This window comes from Callorhinus ursinus, unplaced genomic scaffold (assembly GCF_003265705.2).
Source record: "Callorhinus ursinus isolate GAN/ISIS: 27379988/994484 unplaced genomic scaffold, GSC_fseal_2.0 scaffold5, whole genome shotgun sequence".
In the NCBI taxonomy this organism is placed as follows: domain Eukaryota; kingdom Metazoa; phylum Chordata; class Mammalia; order Carnivora; family Otariidae; genus Callorhinus; species Callorhinus ursinus.
The window spans coordinates 33556309-33577518 of NW_027397067.1; the positions used below are offsets into that span (position 1 = coordinate 33556309).

General features: G+C 37.7%; 1 protein-coding gene across 11 annotated transcripts in view; it reads left to right on the forward strand.

Annotated features, from left to right (window-relative positions):
• The window catches only part of RALYL (RALY RNA binding protein like), a 682789-nt gene that overhangs the window by 642586 nt on the left and 18993 nt on the right, over positions 1 to 21210 (forward strand). For 10 of the 11 annotated variants that reach the window (XM_073892721.1, XM_073892724.1, XM_073892715.1 and 7 more), the window contains one exon: positions 8211 to 8383. The exons of the other annotated variant lie outside the window; for it this stretch is intronic. In XM_073892721.1, the coding sequence (XP_073748822.1) occupies positions 8211 to 8383 (173 nt within the window). The remainder of the gene's footprint in view (positions 1 to 8210; positions 8384 to 21210) is intronic. 11 annotated transcript variants of the gene reach the window in all.

Genomic DNA, 21210 nt, shown 5'->3' on the forward strand with positions numbered 1-21210 from the left:
CTGAAGGAGGTACTTCACCAAAACAAGGAGGTAAACCAAGATAGGGGAAACATGGCTCTCCCAAGGCAGGGAAACCCAAAGGTAAGAGCAAGGGGAATCCTCATGATGGTGGTAAAGGGGATTCTGGCATGAGCTGTGCAAGGGGCCCAGAAAGAAATAAATCCGAATCAGAACTACTCAAAAGCTCTGGAAGAGACTTTTTCAAGATGAAATTGATCGAATGGCTAAAGGGTGGGGAAGTGAATTAGTCGAAATGAGATTTACACATCTAGTTAAAGTTTGCTCAAGTACATAGAAGTACATAGGGAAGTAAATTTAAAAAAAAAAAAAAACCTAAGGCAGTTTTTAACATCAAAGAAAATAGCATTGTTCAGGAAAGAAAAATTATTATTATATACTAATAGCTTAGCTGCACAAAGCATTTACATACTTAAAATTATTTAAAAACAGAAAATTTATCTAATCTAATTTATATTGTAACTCCCTAGAGTGATGGGGTAAGTGGGGACTGTATGACAGAGAACTCAATCCTCAGCTTTCTAAGTATGATATCAACAGACAGAGCATGAAATTGATTAAGAAATAGCAACATAAACATGTTATTTAGAAATATGAGGGCATATATTTAAAAGAATGAGCTGAGTGGAAAGCCTTTAAGGAACTGAAAATGGTGAGCAGGTAGGAATGGAAGAGTGCTATTTTTCATAACAAGTCTTGTGGAAATATTTGACTACAAAAATTAAATGTCTTAAAGAAGCTAAATTTAAAGGGATGAAAAGAGAGTGAGTGGTGTTTAGCAACTGGATCAAAGCTTTTCCTTCTGCTTAATGGATGGAGACCTTCTTGTGGTTATCCCTAGGATAGTTGTAAAAGAAAAATTGCACTGAACAATTACTAAAAATGGCAAGGAAGACTTTATTCTAGACTATTGCAATAGGGGTCAGGACTAGTACAATATGGGATGGAAATTGAACTCTACTGAAACAAAAGGCAGGATCATTTTTAAATGCTAAGCTAATGGAAAAGTATTAGAGGACATTAGTATGGAGGCTTGTCAGTATTGGGCCATCTGTGTTTGCTGATTGACTGTTATGGAAGATAAGCTTCTACTCTCCCACAGAGACTATCTTTCTTGATGATTACATTTCAAAGGGATGGCTTCTAGGCTTAAGAAAACAGGTCGTAAAAGATTTACATCTCAAAGGAGCATAGAAAGAATTTACAATCACAAGTTTTCTAAAGTTAAGGCTCTAAGAAAAAAGAAAGAGGTCAGGAGCTGCTTTAGCTAGGAAGAAGCCTGTCAAAATTTGGTCAAGCTGAGAGGTACATTAAGGTCCTTGGTAATAACTCAATCACCATCTTTCAAAATTGAAATCTTTCTCCTCACTTTCTTATCTCATATACTCTACTGTCTGTGCCCTGTCTCTGTTTACATCACAACTACATAAATCCTGTCAATCAAATTGCCAAACTGAACATCTATTCCTTCTACAGCCAGTGTTGCAAAACCTTACCTCAGCATCTTTTTACTCCATCCCTTCTATTTTCCCAATACTATTGCGTGTACCCAAACCCTCACCATCTCTCACTTGCTCTGATGCACTCATCTTATTTTTTAACAACTTTATTGAGGTATATTTTACATAGCATGAAACTTACCCATCCCAAGAGTGCAATTCAATGACTTCTTAGTAATTTTACCTAGCAGTGCAGCCATCACCACAAATCAGTTAGAACATTTTCATCCTCCAAATCCTCACCTGGTGGTTGGTCTCCCCACTTCTAGTTTGCTTCCTCCTTAATTCATCTTCCTTGTGGCAAATAGATCTACACTAGCAAAACACCTAAGGCCCCAGGCTTAAGAATCAAACAGAACTAGGCTCAATCCTATTAGAGATCTAGTCCCAAAACTTACTAGTTGTATATTTGGAAAGGTCCTTATGAAATTTATAAAATTGGGGGGGATTAATATCTATCCCTTAAAATTATTGTGAGGTTTAAATAAACACAGTATCTCTGTAATTTTTAAAATCATTTATATTGAATTTGTGGTGACCTCAACAATCCAGGGTACTCCATGAGAACAACTCCAGGAATGTATTTAAGTAACTGACATTTTAACTGGAAAGCAATCCTCCTATGTAGCTTTCCTGATGCTCATTTATGACATTATTAGTATTACCATCCATAATAAGTTGCATCTCTTTAAATAGCCTTTATTGGAATCATTGAGTTAAATCCATATTATATACTGTGTTGTAATATAGAATTTTTTTAAAAATATGGCTTATACTGGTATGCAAAAACAATAGTTCCAGGGTACTTGCTTGGCTCTAATGAATAATGTGACTGTTTTGTATCAACATTCTTTCCAACCATCTGCTAAGTACAATTTAGTTAGCAATTAGCTAGCAATTAAGCCAGCCTGTCAAAAAACTTAATTGCCAACTCAACCAATTTTCAAAGTTATATTAATGATAATAGCTATGCAGCAAACTGAATTTAATAAAAATGCTTTGAGCATAAATCCCAATAATTCTAACTTGTTTTCTCAATTACCTAATGCTTTCGAAATAGAAATGTGATGTGCAAAAAAAACTTTTGAATAGGAGGGTTGAAATTTAATATCAAATTATTTTCTTTCATGGCTTTCTAAAGCCTGAGGCATTTTCCCATAAACAGAAGCACCTACCTAACACTTGCACTTCTTTCCCTTTGACAGCCATTATTTAGTTGGAGCCTGTGCCCCTAACTAAACAGACTTCTTCATTCTTTAATTTAAAATTGTCTGGTTACTGAAGAGAGTCAAAGCTCTATCATATTAGGCCTTTCTCCTAGAGAAATATTAAGAAACAGTCCAGGCTATAGAGTCAGAAAACCTTAAGCAAGAATTCTGATTCTTGCACTTACTGTTTGTGCGACCATGAGCACCTATATCTCCATCTGTAAAATGATAAAGAAGCCTCCCCTGCAGGATGTTTCAAGGTCTATAGGTAATGAATGTTGCATGGTCAGCGCTTTGTAAGCACGCACTAACTTGGAGCCATAATAAATCTTTTTTTCTGTTGAAATCCATAATTTATGTAATATTAGAGATATCTTTTAGGCATAAGCTGCTAGCTTTGGTTCCTAATCCATTCTTAAAAAAAAAAAAATCTAAAACTCACTTCGCCCACAAAAGAAATGCTGTGGTCACCTGTCACTCTGACTTAAAGAAAACAACAGAGACTCCAAACAGCCCTCCCCCTGGAAGCCCTTGCAGACTTTACACTTTATTTTTCTCCTAAAGACTTATCCATTTGAAAACAAACCATATTCTAAGAAACTCTCAGACCCCACATTTTACTTTGACTTAGTGGTATGGGGCTCTCATGCAAAATGTGGCAAGGATATTTCTTTTAACCTCTGTGGCTTCATATTTTTGCTACCATGATGCCAATTTCAACAATCACTTTGACTCTCTGAAAAGAATTTGACACCCAGACATTTATGTCCATTTTTTAGTTCCACAACAATTCATGAATATATTCAGCAAATATTTCATTTGTGTATAAGGCTCTGAGTTAGCCATCAGAGCTACAAAGATGAATAAAATATTTCTGCCACAAAGAACATTAGTAGTAGAGACATAAATATGTATGCACACACATACAGACCACATATACATTCAACACTCACAATAAAAAGGAAAAGCTATAACTAGAAAAAGAATTATGCAGATAAAGAGAATGTTATAAAGTCAGGAGTAAACTAAAACATATTACTCACTTCTAGTAGAAGTAAAACTAGTTAATTATTCATAAAAAATAGAACAAGTTGCTTTGTTTGTATTTCAACAAAATAATTGCTGGATCAAAACTGCTTGTTAAACTGTGAACCAACAGTTTAATAAACAAAATGTGCTTTCATGTGTGATTTTATTCCTGGAACCTATCATTGTTTAGTGATTATAACATTTCTCACTGAGGTAATGACAAAAATCTATGATGACTACATATTACCAAAGCACAGGTTGGTTGTATTTCTGTTAAACTGCCATGAATTGATTACCATTGTAATTAAAGGTTGTTTTTTTTTTCTCAGACCAAATAATGTCTTCCACACATTTAACTTTCAAGTTAATGAATGGATGAATGAGGATAAGTCCTAGGTTTTTTTTGCATTGAACTCTAATACACTCTTGCCTTTGAAATAGGCTGTCAGAGGAGTTCCATGTATGTTATATAACACACACACACACACACACACACACACACACACACACACAAGAGCAGAGAATAAATTAAAACACTATGCCTATCTAAACAGAAATGAAGCCAAAATTGTCTTTGTAATGTATGACTCTTAATGGTCAGTAGTGATGAATGATTTTGACATAAACTGTCTGTAGCAATCAAATAATCAATATAAATTCAACTCAAGAACTATTTTTGAGCCTGTTATGATAACATGTTTGTGTGGCCTTTACACTTTCGGAAACACATTCACCTCTTTTTCCTCCTTGAAGTACACAGCAACTCTCTGAAGGATGTTATTTTCATGCTCATCTTTTAGAGAAGAAAGCCATAGTTAATAGGAGTAGTAATTAACAGAATTATGGATCTCAAATCCTGTATCCTTTCTAATAGCTTATATTATCTCTTCTATGTATAAGCACTTGGTAAGGGGTACAGAGCAAATCAAAAATTTCTTGATAACTGATGTGTATTGTACTTTCCACTTTACAAAATATTAGCATCTATATTATCCCCTTTGTGACAATGACCTTTTGAGACGATAGCTCAAATATTAAGGAAACGTAAACACCAGAGAAAAGGATATAGTAGACTAACAATAAGAACAGCATTTGATCTGGGCTTTGGTTGATCAGGAGAGAAGGAATCCCAGCCAAGTAGGAGGATCAGGAGAGTCAGCTTGGATTTCAAGCATAATTGCAACAAATTGATACACAAAGTCAAATGAGGGCTACTCATCTTTTAAGTTCTGATCCTACATGGGTTCTCTGAAAATCTTCCATGCTTCTTTGGTCAAAGATTTTCCAGAGGAGAAAAAAAAACAGAATACTACTTTCAACATCAAAAAGTAAGGGTTCCCAGAGAACAAATATTTCTGAAATCATTAGAGAAGAAATGTATATGTCAGACCAAATAAATTTCCAAAATAATATTAATCCTAAGCAAAAGTACAGTTATGTATTATAACGAAAAAATAAATATAATGACCTAAAATTGAGAAAGCCTGGCTTTAGGAAAAGTTGTAAGATTCAAGACATTTTTCACTGTATAGGGTAATAACCGTTCAATCCCAAACGTCCATTCCTTTCTCATTCTTGAAATACCAGAACCAGGTGGTGAGAACAATGGTATTTTTTAAAAGATTTTATTTGTTTATTTGAGAGAGAGAGGGCACAAGAAGGGGAGGGGCAGGCAGAGGGAGAGGGAGAAGCAGGCTCCCCACTGAGCAGGGAGTCCTACTCGGGGCTCAATCCCAGGACCCTGCGATCATGACCTGACCTGAAGGCAGATGCTTTAACCAACTGAGCTACCCAGGCATTCCAAGCAATGGTATTTCTAACAAGTAGCATAGTGACATAGAGTGGCAAAATGGGAGGGACCAGGTGATAAATACAAAAGTCACTCTTAGGACAAAGATGGAAGAGTTGAAACCAGAGTTCCCTTGCCGGATACATTGTGCTGCCCAAGGCATCAGTGGTAGTAAAGACTGTAGGGTAAAGCATGGGGTGTGATTAACATCAGAAGATTCAAAACTTCAGTGCTCAAACGCGTCTGCCCATCACAGTTTTCCCTCAGTTGGTGCTGGCCAGAGGTGTGTAGGTAGGTTAAAGGTCAAGAACTGTAAAGGACACCGATACGTGGAAGGAAGGCAAGATGAATAAAACCTAGCAATTTTCAGTAGCAGTTAAGTTCAGCATGTGTTTGGTCTGTATCATTTGCCTGTTTTGCCTTCCTTTTAATTTTATTTATTTTTTATTTTATTTTTTTCTGATTTGCCTTCCTTTTAATCCAGATACTTGGGTCATCTTCTCCAGATTAAACCCTTTTGGTTAAGTTTGACAATAATCACTTTAGAATCTTCATAGGAATTTCTAAGCTAAAAGTAATGTAGACATCAGAGAAAAGGGAATTTATGCTACTTGCTTTCATCGGGACAATCACTCAGTGTGTCTGAAACTCAGATAAAGAGTATAGCTTTAAAAGCAAAATTTACATCATCACAACATTAGTTATGTTGTTCTATGGAGAAAAGGGAAACTAACAAGTTGATAGAAAAGCATCACAGAATGTAGTCTGTGTCTACATGTAGGAAGTAAACGTGAAGAAAAAGAGCCTAGGTTTTGTCATTTTAAGACACCTGTAGTAATTACTTTTAGCCTTTTTGGACCCATACCAGCTCTTCTCCTCCTCTGGAATGGAGCCTCAGCCCCACAAGTTTTTCACTGTTATTCCCTGATCTGCCCAAGCCTCTCATCCCGTGCTTACTGGTGCTGTTATCTTGACATATTCACAATGAGGAGCATGCAGTCTCCTTTTTTGTATGTAAGAGTTACACATTTATGTAGTCCCCCTTCATAGTGTGCAAAACATTTCCCAAATATAAGCTCTGTTAATCCTACAGCAACCCCAGAGGTAGGTATTTTTATGAAAGCTTTTATATAAATGAGGGAAGGTTGACCTACTATGTTCCAATTACCTGACCAAGTGGCCAAAACAGACTCAAGTCCACTGTGCATGATTCCACTGGTAAGTAGCTAAGCTGACCTAGAATCCTGTCCTCTGACAGCAGGACCAAGGCACAATCCTACCCTTCTGCCTGATTCTCAACGCATAAACTTTAGTACTTGAAGAATTAAAATACAAGAACACATGTATTTATATGAGTAACTGTTATTAAAATTTTAAACAACTTATAGAAGAGGATACCTGCTTATTTATACATCATTTTTATCAGTTTATTGATTTACAAGTTAGTTGTGTCTGAAAAGATTTGTGCTGAGTCAGAATATATGTATACCAATGCTTACTTTCTTTTTAACTCACATTATGAAAAAGACTAGGAATGAATATGCCTCAGTTTATTTGGCTCTATAAACAGTCTTTATTGCCATAAAATATAAATAAATAAGCTTAAGATGTAGCATCTCTTAAAACTCAAATCAAATAATGGGATAATTGTCTGGTAAAATAACCATAATCAAAATGAGTGAAAACCACAAGGCTTTTGAGAGAACCACGTATACATAGGAATAAGTTAGAGAAGGAGGTACATTAAATGATCTTGTTTATTCAGTACCCAATGCTTCTTGATATTTTCACAGGAAATGAAAACCAACCGCTAGGGAAATAATTATTATGTTGTCAGCATAAATCCCATCTGGGCGAATTTCTGTAAATGGAACGTGCACACCCTGGTAATTAGAGGGTATTCTATTAATGTAGAATGTAGCTTCATTTGTTGAGCACTTATTATTTGCAAATAACTGTACTAAACTCATTGATTTACTATTTCCAAACTCTGGAAATTAAGAAGTAGTAATCCTAATTGTATGGATGAGAAAACTGAAGCACAAGGAGGGTTAACCATTTTGGCTTTGCATCACAAAGCTAGTAAATCTAACACCAGAATTTTATTCTTAACCATTGCAGTTAACCACATCTGCCAAGAGAATTTAGACTCTAAAATGTCAGAGTATTGTTCACAGTTGTCTGAAAGACAACGCATGTACTTTTGTACTTTTTTTCCTCAGTGAATTTTTGTCTTTTTCACTTAGATTTGAACTTGTCAATGAAATTTCTTTATCTTCCCTCCTTTAGTGAACAAGTTCTATGTTTTATTTGATTTTTTCCCTTTGTTTTTGCTGTATTTTTTCCTCAGAGAGAATATTCTTATTAAAAAAGAATATATATAGCCAGGAAGAGCCATCTCTTTATGTAAATCTTTATTTCTTTATATACAAGTACCATCTGGACTTCCTAATTTTTGATAATTCCATTTAAAAGTAAGTATACTGAAATGAAAATACACATAGGTATAGGTACATAATTTACATGACTGAATAAATTCAACTGGAACATAATATTACCTTACCTTCCTCACACAGAGTTTACCCTTTCATAGACTGTTTTGTCATGGTTTATCCAAATGGCTCATGAGCAACCCAAGGTAGTAGTCATTTGCTTTCTCCCCCCCAGAAGCTCAGAAGAAGCAATTGGAAGAGAGTATAGAGCTGATCCAAGATGAATGTGTGTCAGAGAATGCAGATCACTCTACAGAGGAGCCTGCTGAAGGAGGGCCAGATGCGGATGGAGAAGAGATGACTGATGGGATAGAGGAGGACTTCGATGAAGATGGGGGTCATGAGCTGGTAGGAACTAAACATTTGGTGTTCACACCCCTTGGTAATAGCACCAGCATGTCAGCAACTCATTCATTCTAAAATAAAGATTTAATATTTGGGGCTTATTTCATTCTTATATGCATATATTTAAGGCAACATCAGTATAGTGCTTTGCACATAATAAGTGCTCAATACATTCATGTTAACTTAAATATGACAGAGTAAATGAACGGACAATTGAAATATTATTTATGAGATTAGTTATGGTTAAAGTGCAATGAAAGATTCTCTTTCCCAAATGCTCCATCACGAAAGGAATCTTGCATTTGAGCAATTATATGTGAACTGTACGTGGATATAATATTCTCGCAACAAACGACCATCTAATGGAAAATACATGGCTCCCTCTCTTATTAAATAGTGTCATTCACTGGTGATAATTATCTTTATTAGTTGTATGGCCAACAGTTATTTCTATAGTCTGCAGACTAAGATGACCCTTGATATATGGCCAGTTCACCATCTTTAGAACATGTGCTGCTTGATAATTTTTATGAGTTGGGGATTTAGCCAAGACTTGATTCCTTATATGTTTTATTTCCCCAGTGTTGTTGTAATCATAGTGCTCATATCTAATGTCCTTTCCTATGTATGTACACTAGGGACTTCATAAATATATGCTGATGAGGATGCGATTTCTCATATTTTATCACCCATGAAATTAAACATACTATCTTAAAGGGATTGACTAATAAAAATGATGAGAGGGCGGCAAGTGTGAGTATGTGTGTGTATGTGTGCACATGTTGCCAACTCTCAAATATCTATGAACTGATCATATGAAACTTGACTTATCCCAGGTAATATCAGATTCCAATTTGTTATAATACCTATTGTTAGTTAACTAATTTTGTCATGGTGGTTGTTGTTTTGATATGGTAACTACCCTATCAATCGTGTCATTTAGGAAGCTCTATATTGATTTTCAACATTCTAGTTCTGTTTAAATTGTATGGGACCTTCTTGTAAACTTTTCAGAGTCTTTAGAGTCTTTAATAACCACCCTTATTTCTCCAAAAGTCAGCATCAGCTTGAAGGACTTAAGTCACTTTTTAGAATGGTTTTTGATTTCAGGAATCTATTAAGCAGGGACTAGAATGAAGGACTAACAGATCTTTCAGCTTTTTCTCAGGCCAGACCAATTCAGTAACTTCATTTCCTCAGCCCATTCTAATCAGACTTCTGTTTTTACCATTCTATTGTGAGTGCTTTTGCCAGGGCCTCTGGAGCCCCCTGTGTTGCCATTTCCAATGATTACCTCTCTGTTCTTATTTTCATTTACTTCTCTGAAGAATTTGGCTGAGAATTGATTAGGAGAATTCTGAGAAATTCTCCTAACATACCAATTGCTCATTCCCATTTTCCTGTGTTAGAAACTTTGACTCCATACTCCCATTTTAAATATTAGAGTAGCCCAGGGCTTTGTCATAGGCTACCTTCTTTCTACACACTTTTCCAGGATGACTTCATTCAATAACAGAGCTTTAAATGTCACCTATAGGCCAAAAAATTCCTAACTCTAAATTTGTATTCCTGATCTCTCCCTGGAATTCTAGACTCATGTATTTAGATGCCTGTCTCTTCATAGATCTCCTCCAATAAACAATTGAAATTCAACATGACCAAAACATTATTTTTTTTCCAGTTATCTTATCCTTTCCCAGTCTTTCTCATTCTGATAAACAACTTCATTATCCACACAGTTCTTAAAACCAAGAAGACTAGGATTACCTTTGATTCTCTCCACCCTCCCCTATTAATTCTACTTCAAAATCATAACCCAAAGCTAGTTACATCTCCACTACAGCCAGACTGATTTTCTTGGTTCAGCTCTTGCAACCCATTCTCCACACAAGAAAGATAAAAATCGCCACAAACTATGTACATCAGATAATGTTACTCCCTTGCTTAAAATCCTAGAGTGCTTTTTATGACACTTAAAATCAAAATCCCCAGTGTATGAATGTAAATTGTGATGCGGTCAGGTGGAAGATGCCAGTGGAGAGAGTTCCCAATGCTGAAGAGAAAGGAATCTAGAGCAGGTGTGTGGGGCTGGCCCTCAACATGAACAGGAACACTCTACCACTGCAACTAACTGCAATAAGTCTGAGGATTTGGTGGCAGGTGTTTAAGGGGGTTCAAGCACAAACTGTATAAGTCAGAGGGTGATCATCTCTGGAGAGTGAGAAGAGACAGGCAGGACCACAGATTGGAGGAGAATGGAGATTTAAAGAAGCTAGTATGTAAAACATAGAGGATCACTAATTTAGAAAACATACAAAGATTGACAGCTAGTGTTAATTGCCAATTGAGGTTAAAGACAAAGATTTAATAAGTAGTATTTTTCGAACTTTAGAGTCTATCAGGATTACCTGGAGAACTTGTTAAAATACAGATTGTTGTATTTCATTCCAAGAGTCTCTGAGTCTGGGACCACCTGTCTGGGGACCACACCTTGAGAACCACTGTTGTAGAGGCATCAATCAGCCCAGCTGTGGGGTGTTCTCCATTGGCTTGTGTCAGCCCTGGTAGAAGCATGGAGAAAGCCAACACACTCAGTTGGATTTTTGTCAGATAAGCGCAAAGAAAAACAACAAATAAAGAGCATTGAGGACATTAGTAAAGACTGGCTAACTAGATGAATCATGCAGTTGAACCTGAGTGGGGAAGAGGGGAACACAGGAGGGGGCTGTCAAGGAGAAAATAGAGGCAGAAAAGGAAAGTCCTATGCATTTAAAGGGAGGGAAAATGAAATGCATATGAGAAAAGTGAAGGCTGTACTTAGAGATTGAGATATTTCAGACATGTGACAGTTAAGTGATAAGAAGATCCATAGGAGGCGGTGATGGAAGTGGGGTCAGAGCAAAAGTCACTGCATATGAAGAATTCAAGGAACTTTGAGGCTCAGCTGCAAGACTGGTCATCTACATGGGCATGAAATCACTCCAAATATCAGATAAAAGTAAAAGAGGAAGTAAAAGAATAAGACAGTTACCAAAAGTCAGCTGCCATGAAAGGGACTGCATGGCCAGTGTTAGTCCCAGATCTGTCACTATCCAATCCAATTGAATCACCTTAAAACAAATAACTTCTCTGAGTCTCAGCTTCCTTATCTGAAAAACAGTAAGGTTAGATCAGAAATTTCTAAAATGCATTCTGTTTGATCTTTACTCCAAGTGAGTCTGTTCCAGGAGTACTACATCTGAAGGAGCAAGGATTGGTCATGCAACCAACGGAATAAATCCAAACCATGGTGCTTGGTTTGTACTCTAAACACACTGATCAGCAGTAACTGATCAGCATTACTGTTGCTGGAGATGCTTGGGTTTTCACCCTCAACCCTTGTGTTATAACTGGGGGCTTAGGGTACTGAAGAATTAAACCCTGTATCTAATATCTCACTTTGTTTCTAAGACTTGGAGAACAATGAATGAGGTTGAGCAATCTAAATGGAGACTGAGGAGTACCTCCTAGTGACCGGCCAAGAGAAAATTCCTCTATCTGGTGCCCCCTGTTTTCTCCTTTCCAGACCACATGAACCAGATCATCCGTGGTTCCTGAAAAAGAAAAGTAAAAGCATAAATCTTCTCTTTTAGAAAGGCAGATATGATTACAGATTCAGGAAGGATACAATATAATTAGGTTTTTAACACATGCAGTAGGAGTCAGAAAGAAGAGCTAGAATCCACATGCTCAGGCAGGTGCTCAAAGAAAATCTGGAATGCACAGGAAACAAGAATTGTATCTGAAGCAAGAGAGATCCAACAAAATGAGCTAATGGGACAGCTGTAGGTGATGGTACCCCTTGTGGAGCATGTGAGAAGCTGAAGGCACAAGCTGTCCATTCATTGTCTAGTTCTAAATATCCGGTTAGTGAAACTGATTTCCATGAAGCAATCCATTCAGCTGACATTTGGGTACCTATTCTGTGATGCTACCATGTGCTATCAAAAAATGGAAAGATAACTAAAACCATTGTTTTTGTATGAAATGAAATGTTTAAGTAAATGATTCCTTTTTTCAGGTAGCTTAGTGTCCTAAAGAACACTGATTTCCTCATGTAAAAAATAATAGACATGCACTTGGTAATTTATAAGCAGCCAGCTGAAGCTAAAAACCTGTGATTCTACAATTACCTATGCCTACATATTTCATTAATGCATAGGAATTAAGACTGGAGTTTATTTAAAATTGAACTCTGTATTAATGAACTATACATGCACTAGCACACCACTACCTTACGCCTATTTCTGAATAAATCCATTAGCAAATATTTATTGATTGAACACTAATGAATGGCACTGAGGTTTTAGCTATGGAAATAAAGAAGGAAAATCCTATGTTTTCCCTCAAGAAGGATATAAACCGACTGAGGATAAAGGCTACAGATTAAAAAAAAAAAGCAGTATTTTAAGAACCATATGAAGATACAGTTTACAAATGGGGAATCACACATAGATAGGATGGTCCAGAAAGGCTCCTGGCAGAAGTAAGATTGGAACTTTATCTCAAAGGATGCCAAATTAAAGTGACAGTATGTGCTAAGCTTGAGAAAAGAATATTCAAATCAGCCTTCATTGTTCCCAGATCATTTTATAAAAAATATATTTAATATCCAAAATACATTAGATACTTTATATGATAGGTAGGTAGGTGGGTGGGTGGACAGGTGGATGGATGGATAGATAGATGATAGATAGATAGACTTTTTTTTATAAAATGACTAAAACTTCACAAATAAGACATTTATACCTTTCAGGCTCTTTTATTTTTTTTTTCATATCCACCAAAGTTGTTACCACCTTTTATATAAAATAACATGATCCAAAATAAAAGTATTCTATGCCATAATGGGAAATATTATAGAAAAGTAAGGGCTTAGTACCCTGCTAATTCAAAAGGGCAAATGAACTCTACCAGGTGTATGAGAGAAGGCTTCTGGGTACACCCTAGGATATTACAAAGCTGTCAGATATGTTAAAGGCCCTTAGAGAGGCTATTCGTTGTTTTCCAAAGCAAAGTTCTTGGTTGACTTACATCCAAATACCTAAGGTGCTGCTGAAAATGTTGATATAGATTATCTGGGTAAGAGCCCAGAAATCTGTACTTTTATCAGACTGGGGTTTGAAACTGCAGAGCTAAACCATCAATTCACAAAGGAAACTATAGACAAACCAAACATCTGAATGGATTATAAAGAATTTGAGCTCTTTCAAATTCTACTTGTAATTACTTTTGCTCTTGCTGACTACATGCAATCAGATCAAGTAAATCTAGTAAGCATCCACAGTAGAATTACCTAGCTAGATTGTGTGATACTTAGGCATGCAAGCTCAGTACTATGTTATAATACATTTTTCAGCACTTAACAAAACATTCAACTAAGCAAGTCACCTGGGCTTATAAAGTTTTGAATTTCTGTGCACAATGGGAAAGGTCTGGACCACAAATTGAACCCCATAGTTGGAGACACCTCTAAGTAAGCACTCTGATACGCCACTGAAGATCTGAAACGCATAAAGCATTCTGATTGCTCTTTTGGGTCTTTATGAACCAGACTGAAAATGTCACCTTCTTTTTGAAACTTTTTGTTTTTTTCCTTGTGAAATCCTTTACCTGGATGCTCCCCTTTATCAACCATGCATCCGTCTCTTCATTTTCATCATTTGGGCTGAATGCTAGCTGGAGAACCAACAAGAACTTGGGAGACACACTCCCAAAGATAGTGTCATCTAAATTAGTTAGAGGTATGTATCACAAGGAAGCAAGAAAGTGGTTACTTAACCTGTTTGATTTGGGCCTGTATTTCCATGCAGCATTCAGAGACCTTCATCTTGACTTCATCTTGAATCTATAATTTGGACAGAGTTAGGGATACGATGAGCAATCATGGGCCTGTGTGCTGCAAGGGACCTGGCCTGGGTGGGCTACTGCTGAGGTATGAATGGCCAGGGCCTCTGCAGCTAACTGGCCAGCTCTTCTCAACAGAAATGGGAAACGGCTAAGCACTTGATGGGAGGCAAAGGGTGTGACAGGTGGACACCTCTACTCTGGCTCTCCACCCTGGAATCCTGCCTCTTCAGGAGCTCTGGTCTCTCTGTAGTAAGTGTTCCTCGTTGTGATTTTCAGACTTGCTCTTCTTGGCATCTCTCTTGATTTCCGTCATTTTTATTTTAGCTACAGAACTATGCCTAGCTCATTAGGATACCCCCCCCCCGGGGTGGAGGCTTGATGGCTTAGTTGTTTTTAAACAACAACAGCTGACTCCGGAGGGTCGAGAGTGGGACCCTCATGTTAAGCACAGAGATTACTTAAAAAAAAAAAAATGAACTCTGCCTACAGTTTGACAGAAATAGTTCAAATCTCCATGAGTTTGTATAAGCTGTTTACCTGTGTCCTCGCTGGCCTCAACTTTTTTTCGTCTATAAGAGGGGCTTGGTAATAATCTATGCCTGGCCCAGGATTGTTGTGAACAATGAATGAGGTAATGTCTGAAAAGTGCATGCCTGGCACAAAGGAGACATTTAGTTAAAAATGTGCTAAGTGTTTATTGGTTTTTTGTATGGCACTGTATCCTTTCATATCTCCTTTTGTGTCTTCTTGTCCCTTTTAACTTCTTTTATTTAATTTTGCTAACCCTCATGTTTCCAGGCCTATCCAGGTATGTTTATAAGTTAGGTCACAGACCAATCACAGTCTTCCAGCCTCATTTGGACCCCTGCATAGTTGCAGTACCTTGCCAGCCCCACCCCCAAGTCTCTCCCACTTGTTTCTGGGGATCCCAGGAAGTGTCTCATTAGGCTCGGGAACATGTCTGGTCACGTGCCCCTGCCGCCTGTCCACCACCCGCTCTCCCCTTGAGGATGTAGCCTCGCCACAGACTTTGCTGCCCCCCTTCAGGTCTCCGTATGAAACAACACCAGGTTCCACCTTAAAGCTGGGACCACGACGCCCCTCTCATGGGCTCCAAGTTGGAAACTGACACCCAGAGCCCAGCATAACACCACTGGCAGCCTGAACCCACCAACGAGGAGTCCGCCATCAAGGAAAGCAGCCACTTGAGTTACCGCCTGAATATTTGCACTACATCCCTGTTTCTGCCCATGGTTTTCCAAACAGCAGCCAGTTTTCTCCGGTTAAAACGCCAGCCAGGGCATGTCATTCTGTTTGAAACTCCCCAAGAGCTGCCCGCCTCACTCAGAGTAGAAACACATGCCCTCACGGGGGTCGCCAAAGCCTTGCATCGTGGACCCTCTGATCCAGCTCCAACTTCTCACCCACTCGCTCCACAGCAGCCAAGTTGGCCTCCAGGCCCATGTCATTCAGCTCCCGTGTCAGAGCCTTGGCGCTTGTGAGGCCTCTGGATGGGAGAACAGGAAGGTGGAGTCCAGATCCTAAAGGGCCTTGATGCTGTGCTCACTGTTTGAAGTTCGGCCCATAAATTTCATGTCAGTAAATTGGGGATTGCCTTTATAAAGAAAGGATTAGGACACAATGCAACCTCGTGGTCTGAGGCCAATTTTTCTGGAGTGAGATAGAAGGAGGGTTTTCAGATTTAGCAAATAAAAATACAAGACACCCATTTAAATTTGAATTTCAAATAAACAATGCATAATTTTCTAATATAATCATGGCCCAAATACTATATGAGACATACTTGTAACAAAACAAAACAAAACAAAAGCCTTCCATTATCTGTCTGAAATTCAAATTCACCTGGCATTCCATAACTCATCTGGCAACCTTCCATAAAAATGGGTTTGAACACTGGCCTTGAACAAATTATTTAATTTCCTTCAGCCTCTGTTTTGTCATCAGTGAAACTGGAATAATCATACCCACTTTCTAGGGCTCTTGTCAGGGTTAAATGAGATACCTCATGAACAGCACTTAAAGTCTCCGGCACAGTGTGAGCAAGAAAATTGTTATCCATTACTATCTCAGTTTGCAAGGGAATATTTCAATAAAATCTTACAACATTTCCAGCAACAGTCTTCAAATGGAACTTTGTTTTTTAAAAATCTCTGGAGATTTGATTTTTTGAAAAGCACTTCTTATTTGATAAGAAAGCCTCCGGGAAACAAATGTAATACTCCGAGGAAAATCATACTTTGCTTTCATCTTTTTAAAGTTTTCTTTGATTTTATATTTGCTGGCTTATTCAATTCAAAAGAATTCCTTTTAAGTCCCCTTTTTATGCTTTTTCTTTTTTTTTTTTCAAAAAAAAAAGATAATGCTAACTATAGCCTGGGATGATATATAGCTTTTATTTTTAGTTGTTGCTATAGATTTGCTCTCTGGCTCCTATGATCTGGCTGCCAATTTAATAACAGGTGGTCAATTGTAGTTTTAAAAAATCTGAGTATGTGAGAAGCCTTATATATTATATTTTCTCTTAGTCATCCAGCCACTCATTCATTAAAACAACAATCAAAAGAATTTTTAAATAAAATAGTGGAAACTCAGTAATGTGCCAGATATTGTTAGTTGCTAAAAATTCAAAGAACAAGGCATAGTGATTTCTGATTTTATAGCACTCGCACTGTGTGGAAGAGGGAAATGCTGCAGCCAGAACAAATAAACAGATATTAACCAAACAGTGTGATAAGTACAATTACCACAGGAATCATGGCAATAGAGTGTGGCAGAGAAATGAGAGAGGAAATGAATCTTAGCAGACTTCATGAAGGTTGTGACACTCATGTTGGTTCCTAGAGAATGAAAAAGCATGTGCAAGGAAGACAAAGAGTTAGATGGGATCTCAACAGAGAGAACAGAATACACCCAGAATGGCTTGAAAGAATTTGGTGTATATTGAGAAGTTGGTTGGTTCGTTTGGCTAAAGCAGTGATTCTCAGATGGTGGTCCCAGGACCAGCAGCATCACATCATGTGGAAACCTGTTAGAAAAGCAAATTCTCAGGCTCTAACCCAGACTCAGAGAATCAGAAACTCTGGAGGTGGATCTCAGCAGTCTGTGTTTTTTAACAAACCTTCCAGGTTATTCTGATACCTAAGGAAGTTGAGAACCACTGGACCACAGCAGTAAGGTTTTCAAACTTGGGCACCCATAGAATCACCAAGATTGCTTTTTTATAAATACCAATGACAGGGGCCTCAACCTGTAACAATTAAATCAGAGTTGGGGTGGAGCCAAAGCAAAAGTTCAAAGATGTTTTAATGTGTAGCCAGGGTTGAGAAGCCTTGAGATAGAGCACATGGTACTTGAAGAAGGAAGGGCAAATAGATTCTTCACCAAAGAAGAAGTAAGCACATGAAAACTCACTCAAAATCATTAGTCTTCAGGAAAATACAAATTAAAACTACAAAAACGTAACCCTGCACAGGCCCCAAAATAGCCAAATGGACTGATGGAGTGAAATGTTGGCAAAGATGTGGAGCACTCAAACTCTCCAACATTGTTGGTAGGAAGATACAATGTAATAACCATTTAGAAACATCTGGCAATTTCTTATAAAACTAGACACAATGAGCTAGCAATTCAACTCCTAAGCATTCAAGAGAAATGAAAATATATGTCTAGACAGTACCTGTGTAAGAATGTTTTAACAGCTTTACCCAGAATATCCAAAAACGAGAAACAATCCATCAGTCAGAAAATGGATATATGCATTGGACATTATTCAGCAACAAAAGGGAACAAGCTACTGATACATGCAGCAATGCAGAAAAATCTTTAAAAAAATTATGCTAAGTGAAAAATGCTTTGTACAAAAGAGTACAGTACTTCATAATTGCATTTAAATGAACAGAGGTTGCCTTCAGGGTGAGGAAAGGGATTAACTTTCCTGGAATGTCATTCTGTTCCTCAAACTGGTGAACATCCACTTCTATTTCATTACTCAGCTCTAATATGACACCCTCTAGAAACCTTCCTGATAATCCCAGGTAGAGTTAAGTGTGTCCTCCATAGCTCACACAGACTTCTATTAGAACACTCACTTCATTGTTGTTCTTACTTTTTAAAAATGTCTCTTTCTCCAACTGGACTAAAAGCTCTTTGCAGGCTGGATGAAGCCTTTTGGTTTTGGATCCCTCACGCATAGCATAGTATCCAGCATATGGTAGGGAATGGGGGAGAGGGGCGGTGGATGAGGTTGATAGATAGAGGGATGCTGGATTACTTGATGGTCCTTGACATGCTATGTCATGCTATATGTATATGCTGTTCCTTCTAACTTGAATACCCTTCCCCTTCTTTATTTTGTCTGGTTGATCAACACATCCTGTGTCTTCAAGAGCCTTGTCACATGTCATGAATCCATCCCTGGACAAAGCCCCCAACCTATCCTGGATACATTTGGGTTTGCTTTGTTCTTTAAACCACATTCTATACATATCTCATCATACTTCATTTGCTATATTGTAATTAGGGACTTCCCTTCTTTCTGGCTTATTGATTGTGAATTTCTCAGGGCTTATTTTATTTTGTAGTTTTCCTTAGTATAGTGCTTTAGCAATTGTTGTTAATGAATATTTAATAAAGAAAGAGAGGAAAATGTCCTCAGATTCCCTCAAACTATGAGCCCCCTTCTATCTTTAAGCACATTTTTTTGTGTATTCTAATCAGATTGGGTTCTAACTATTACTTTTGTATGCATGCCCTCTGTGATTTAGAGGGTTATTATACAAAGCAGAGAAGCAAACAGTTTTCATTATAACTTAGTCACTAGGTCATTCAGGCAGCATTCTGTGCATCTTAAAGGCACTGAAGAGGAACAACAGAAGGAGGCTTAAAACCAACACATCAAAGTCAACACAGCAGTATTGACTCTGTTGTGTTGGTTTTCAGTGGTTCTGTATTACCTCCCGTGAGTGATAAAAATGCAAATTTGAAGTAACCTGAATTTAGTTAGCAAAGCTAGGACACCAAGTTATAAAACAAACCAAGAAATAAACCTCTCTCTCACTCCCAATCTGCAATTTCTAAGCCCACAAAAAGCTGAAAGTCACAAGTTCGTAAGATAATAAACTTCAGTGAATTCAAAACTAAAGTATGCCCATGTAAGCATGTAGATGCTTTGGTTCCAACTGCAGCTAGGACAGCAACGTGGTCATTAGCAAATGGGCTTTAGAGCTAAGGGCTTGTGAGATGTGAGAAGTATTGTGGTAGACATGTAATTTCCAAACTGCCTGAATAGATGGTAAAAGGCAAAGTAATAAATCTAGAGTATAGATCCAAACAAAATAAAATATTTTCACCATCCCAGAGTATCTATACAGAAGAAAACAAAAGAGGAAGAGAATAAAAAGGTTCTGAAGTCTTAGAAATGAGAAACAGTCCAAAAACAAGCCTTAAATTTACACACACACAAAAAGAACTGCTTTTTTAGAAACGTTATAATGTTCTAGAGGAAAATAGAGCAATCTGAAGTAAAGGTGAGTGATGAAAGTTGTTGGAGAAATAAAACAATCCAAGCAACAGAAAGACTCTTTCCTCCCAGTATAGAACAGAAAATGTAATTTTTGAGTAAATATTCACAGATTTACTTGCATGTAAGCTAGCACCAAAGTGACCACAATGTTTGTGCCAAAGAAAAATTGCACTGGCTAGAATTCAACCGGTAAGGAAGACTCTATTCAAGACTATCTATGGCAATGGAAGAAAAAGACTGAATTCAACTCTGTTCAAAGGAAAGGCAGCAGAATTTTTAAGCCTGGGGTGAGCTGGTGGAAAAGTACTAAGAGACATTGGCAGGAAGGTTGATCAAGGTGATTAGGCCATCTATGTTAGCTAATTGTCACTTACTTAATTAGGCTCCTGCCGCCTCAGAGACTGGGAGTAGGGGGTGCTATCTTCCTTGATGAGTACATTTCAAAGGAAGGCTGCAGATCCTTGAGAAAGAAGTAACTAAATCATGAAACTGACAAGAAGCTGGGAGAAGATTTACATCTCAAAGGGGCAGAGAGAATTTGCAAATACAAGTTCTCTAAAGTAAATGCTCTAAGAAAATGGAGGTGAGGGTCCTCCAGACAGGAAGAAACCCGCCTGAAGTTTAGTCAAGCTAGGGAGAATGTTAAGTCCATCTTGGTTATTACGACAAAATCTCACACATTTTTTTTCAGCAAAGCAGAACATTTATCTCCTCAAGAGACAAAAAGCTGAACCTTGTGACAATCTCCTGTACAGCTCCAAAGAGTTCTCAGTGCCAAATCCAGAGCTATCCTTTTACATATGTCAAATTAAAAACAAATACAAATTTGGTAAGCAGATGCTTTATTTGGAAGGATTATTGCAAGGGAGGATGAGGTTGTTGCAATAGAGAGCCATGACCATAAGCTCTGCAAGCATCTCAAGAGTTAAACTGAAAGGGTTTTCCTTTTATGGAGAGGAGTAAACAAAGCTAGAGCTAACTGAATGTGGGGAAATGAGGTGAAAGGGTGGCAAACTGAATAATAACTCAGGTAATGTTTTACCCTGGGGCCAGCCTATTTTCCCAGAGGGGCTCTCCCAGAGTAGTTGTATATTGGCTCAGGCTGATAGTGGACCTAAGTTTAGAGTCCTAGAAGAAGAAGAGGAACTTAACCAAAATTTAGTTAACAGGCATTTTATTCTCATTGATCATCATGGATGGAACAGTTCAGCTAATCATTTATGAGACCAAGAATGGGAATTTGGAGGGTCTGTGTCTAACTGTCATAGGTAAACAAGCAGGCATCACTAAGTCTTATCTAAGTCAAATGGGGAAAGATGGTTCTTTGTGGCAAGCCATTTCCCAAAACACAAAGGATAGAATGGGGGGGACAGGGAAGAGGGTTGTCCTTAACCTTCAC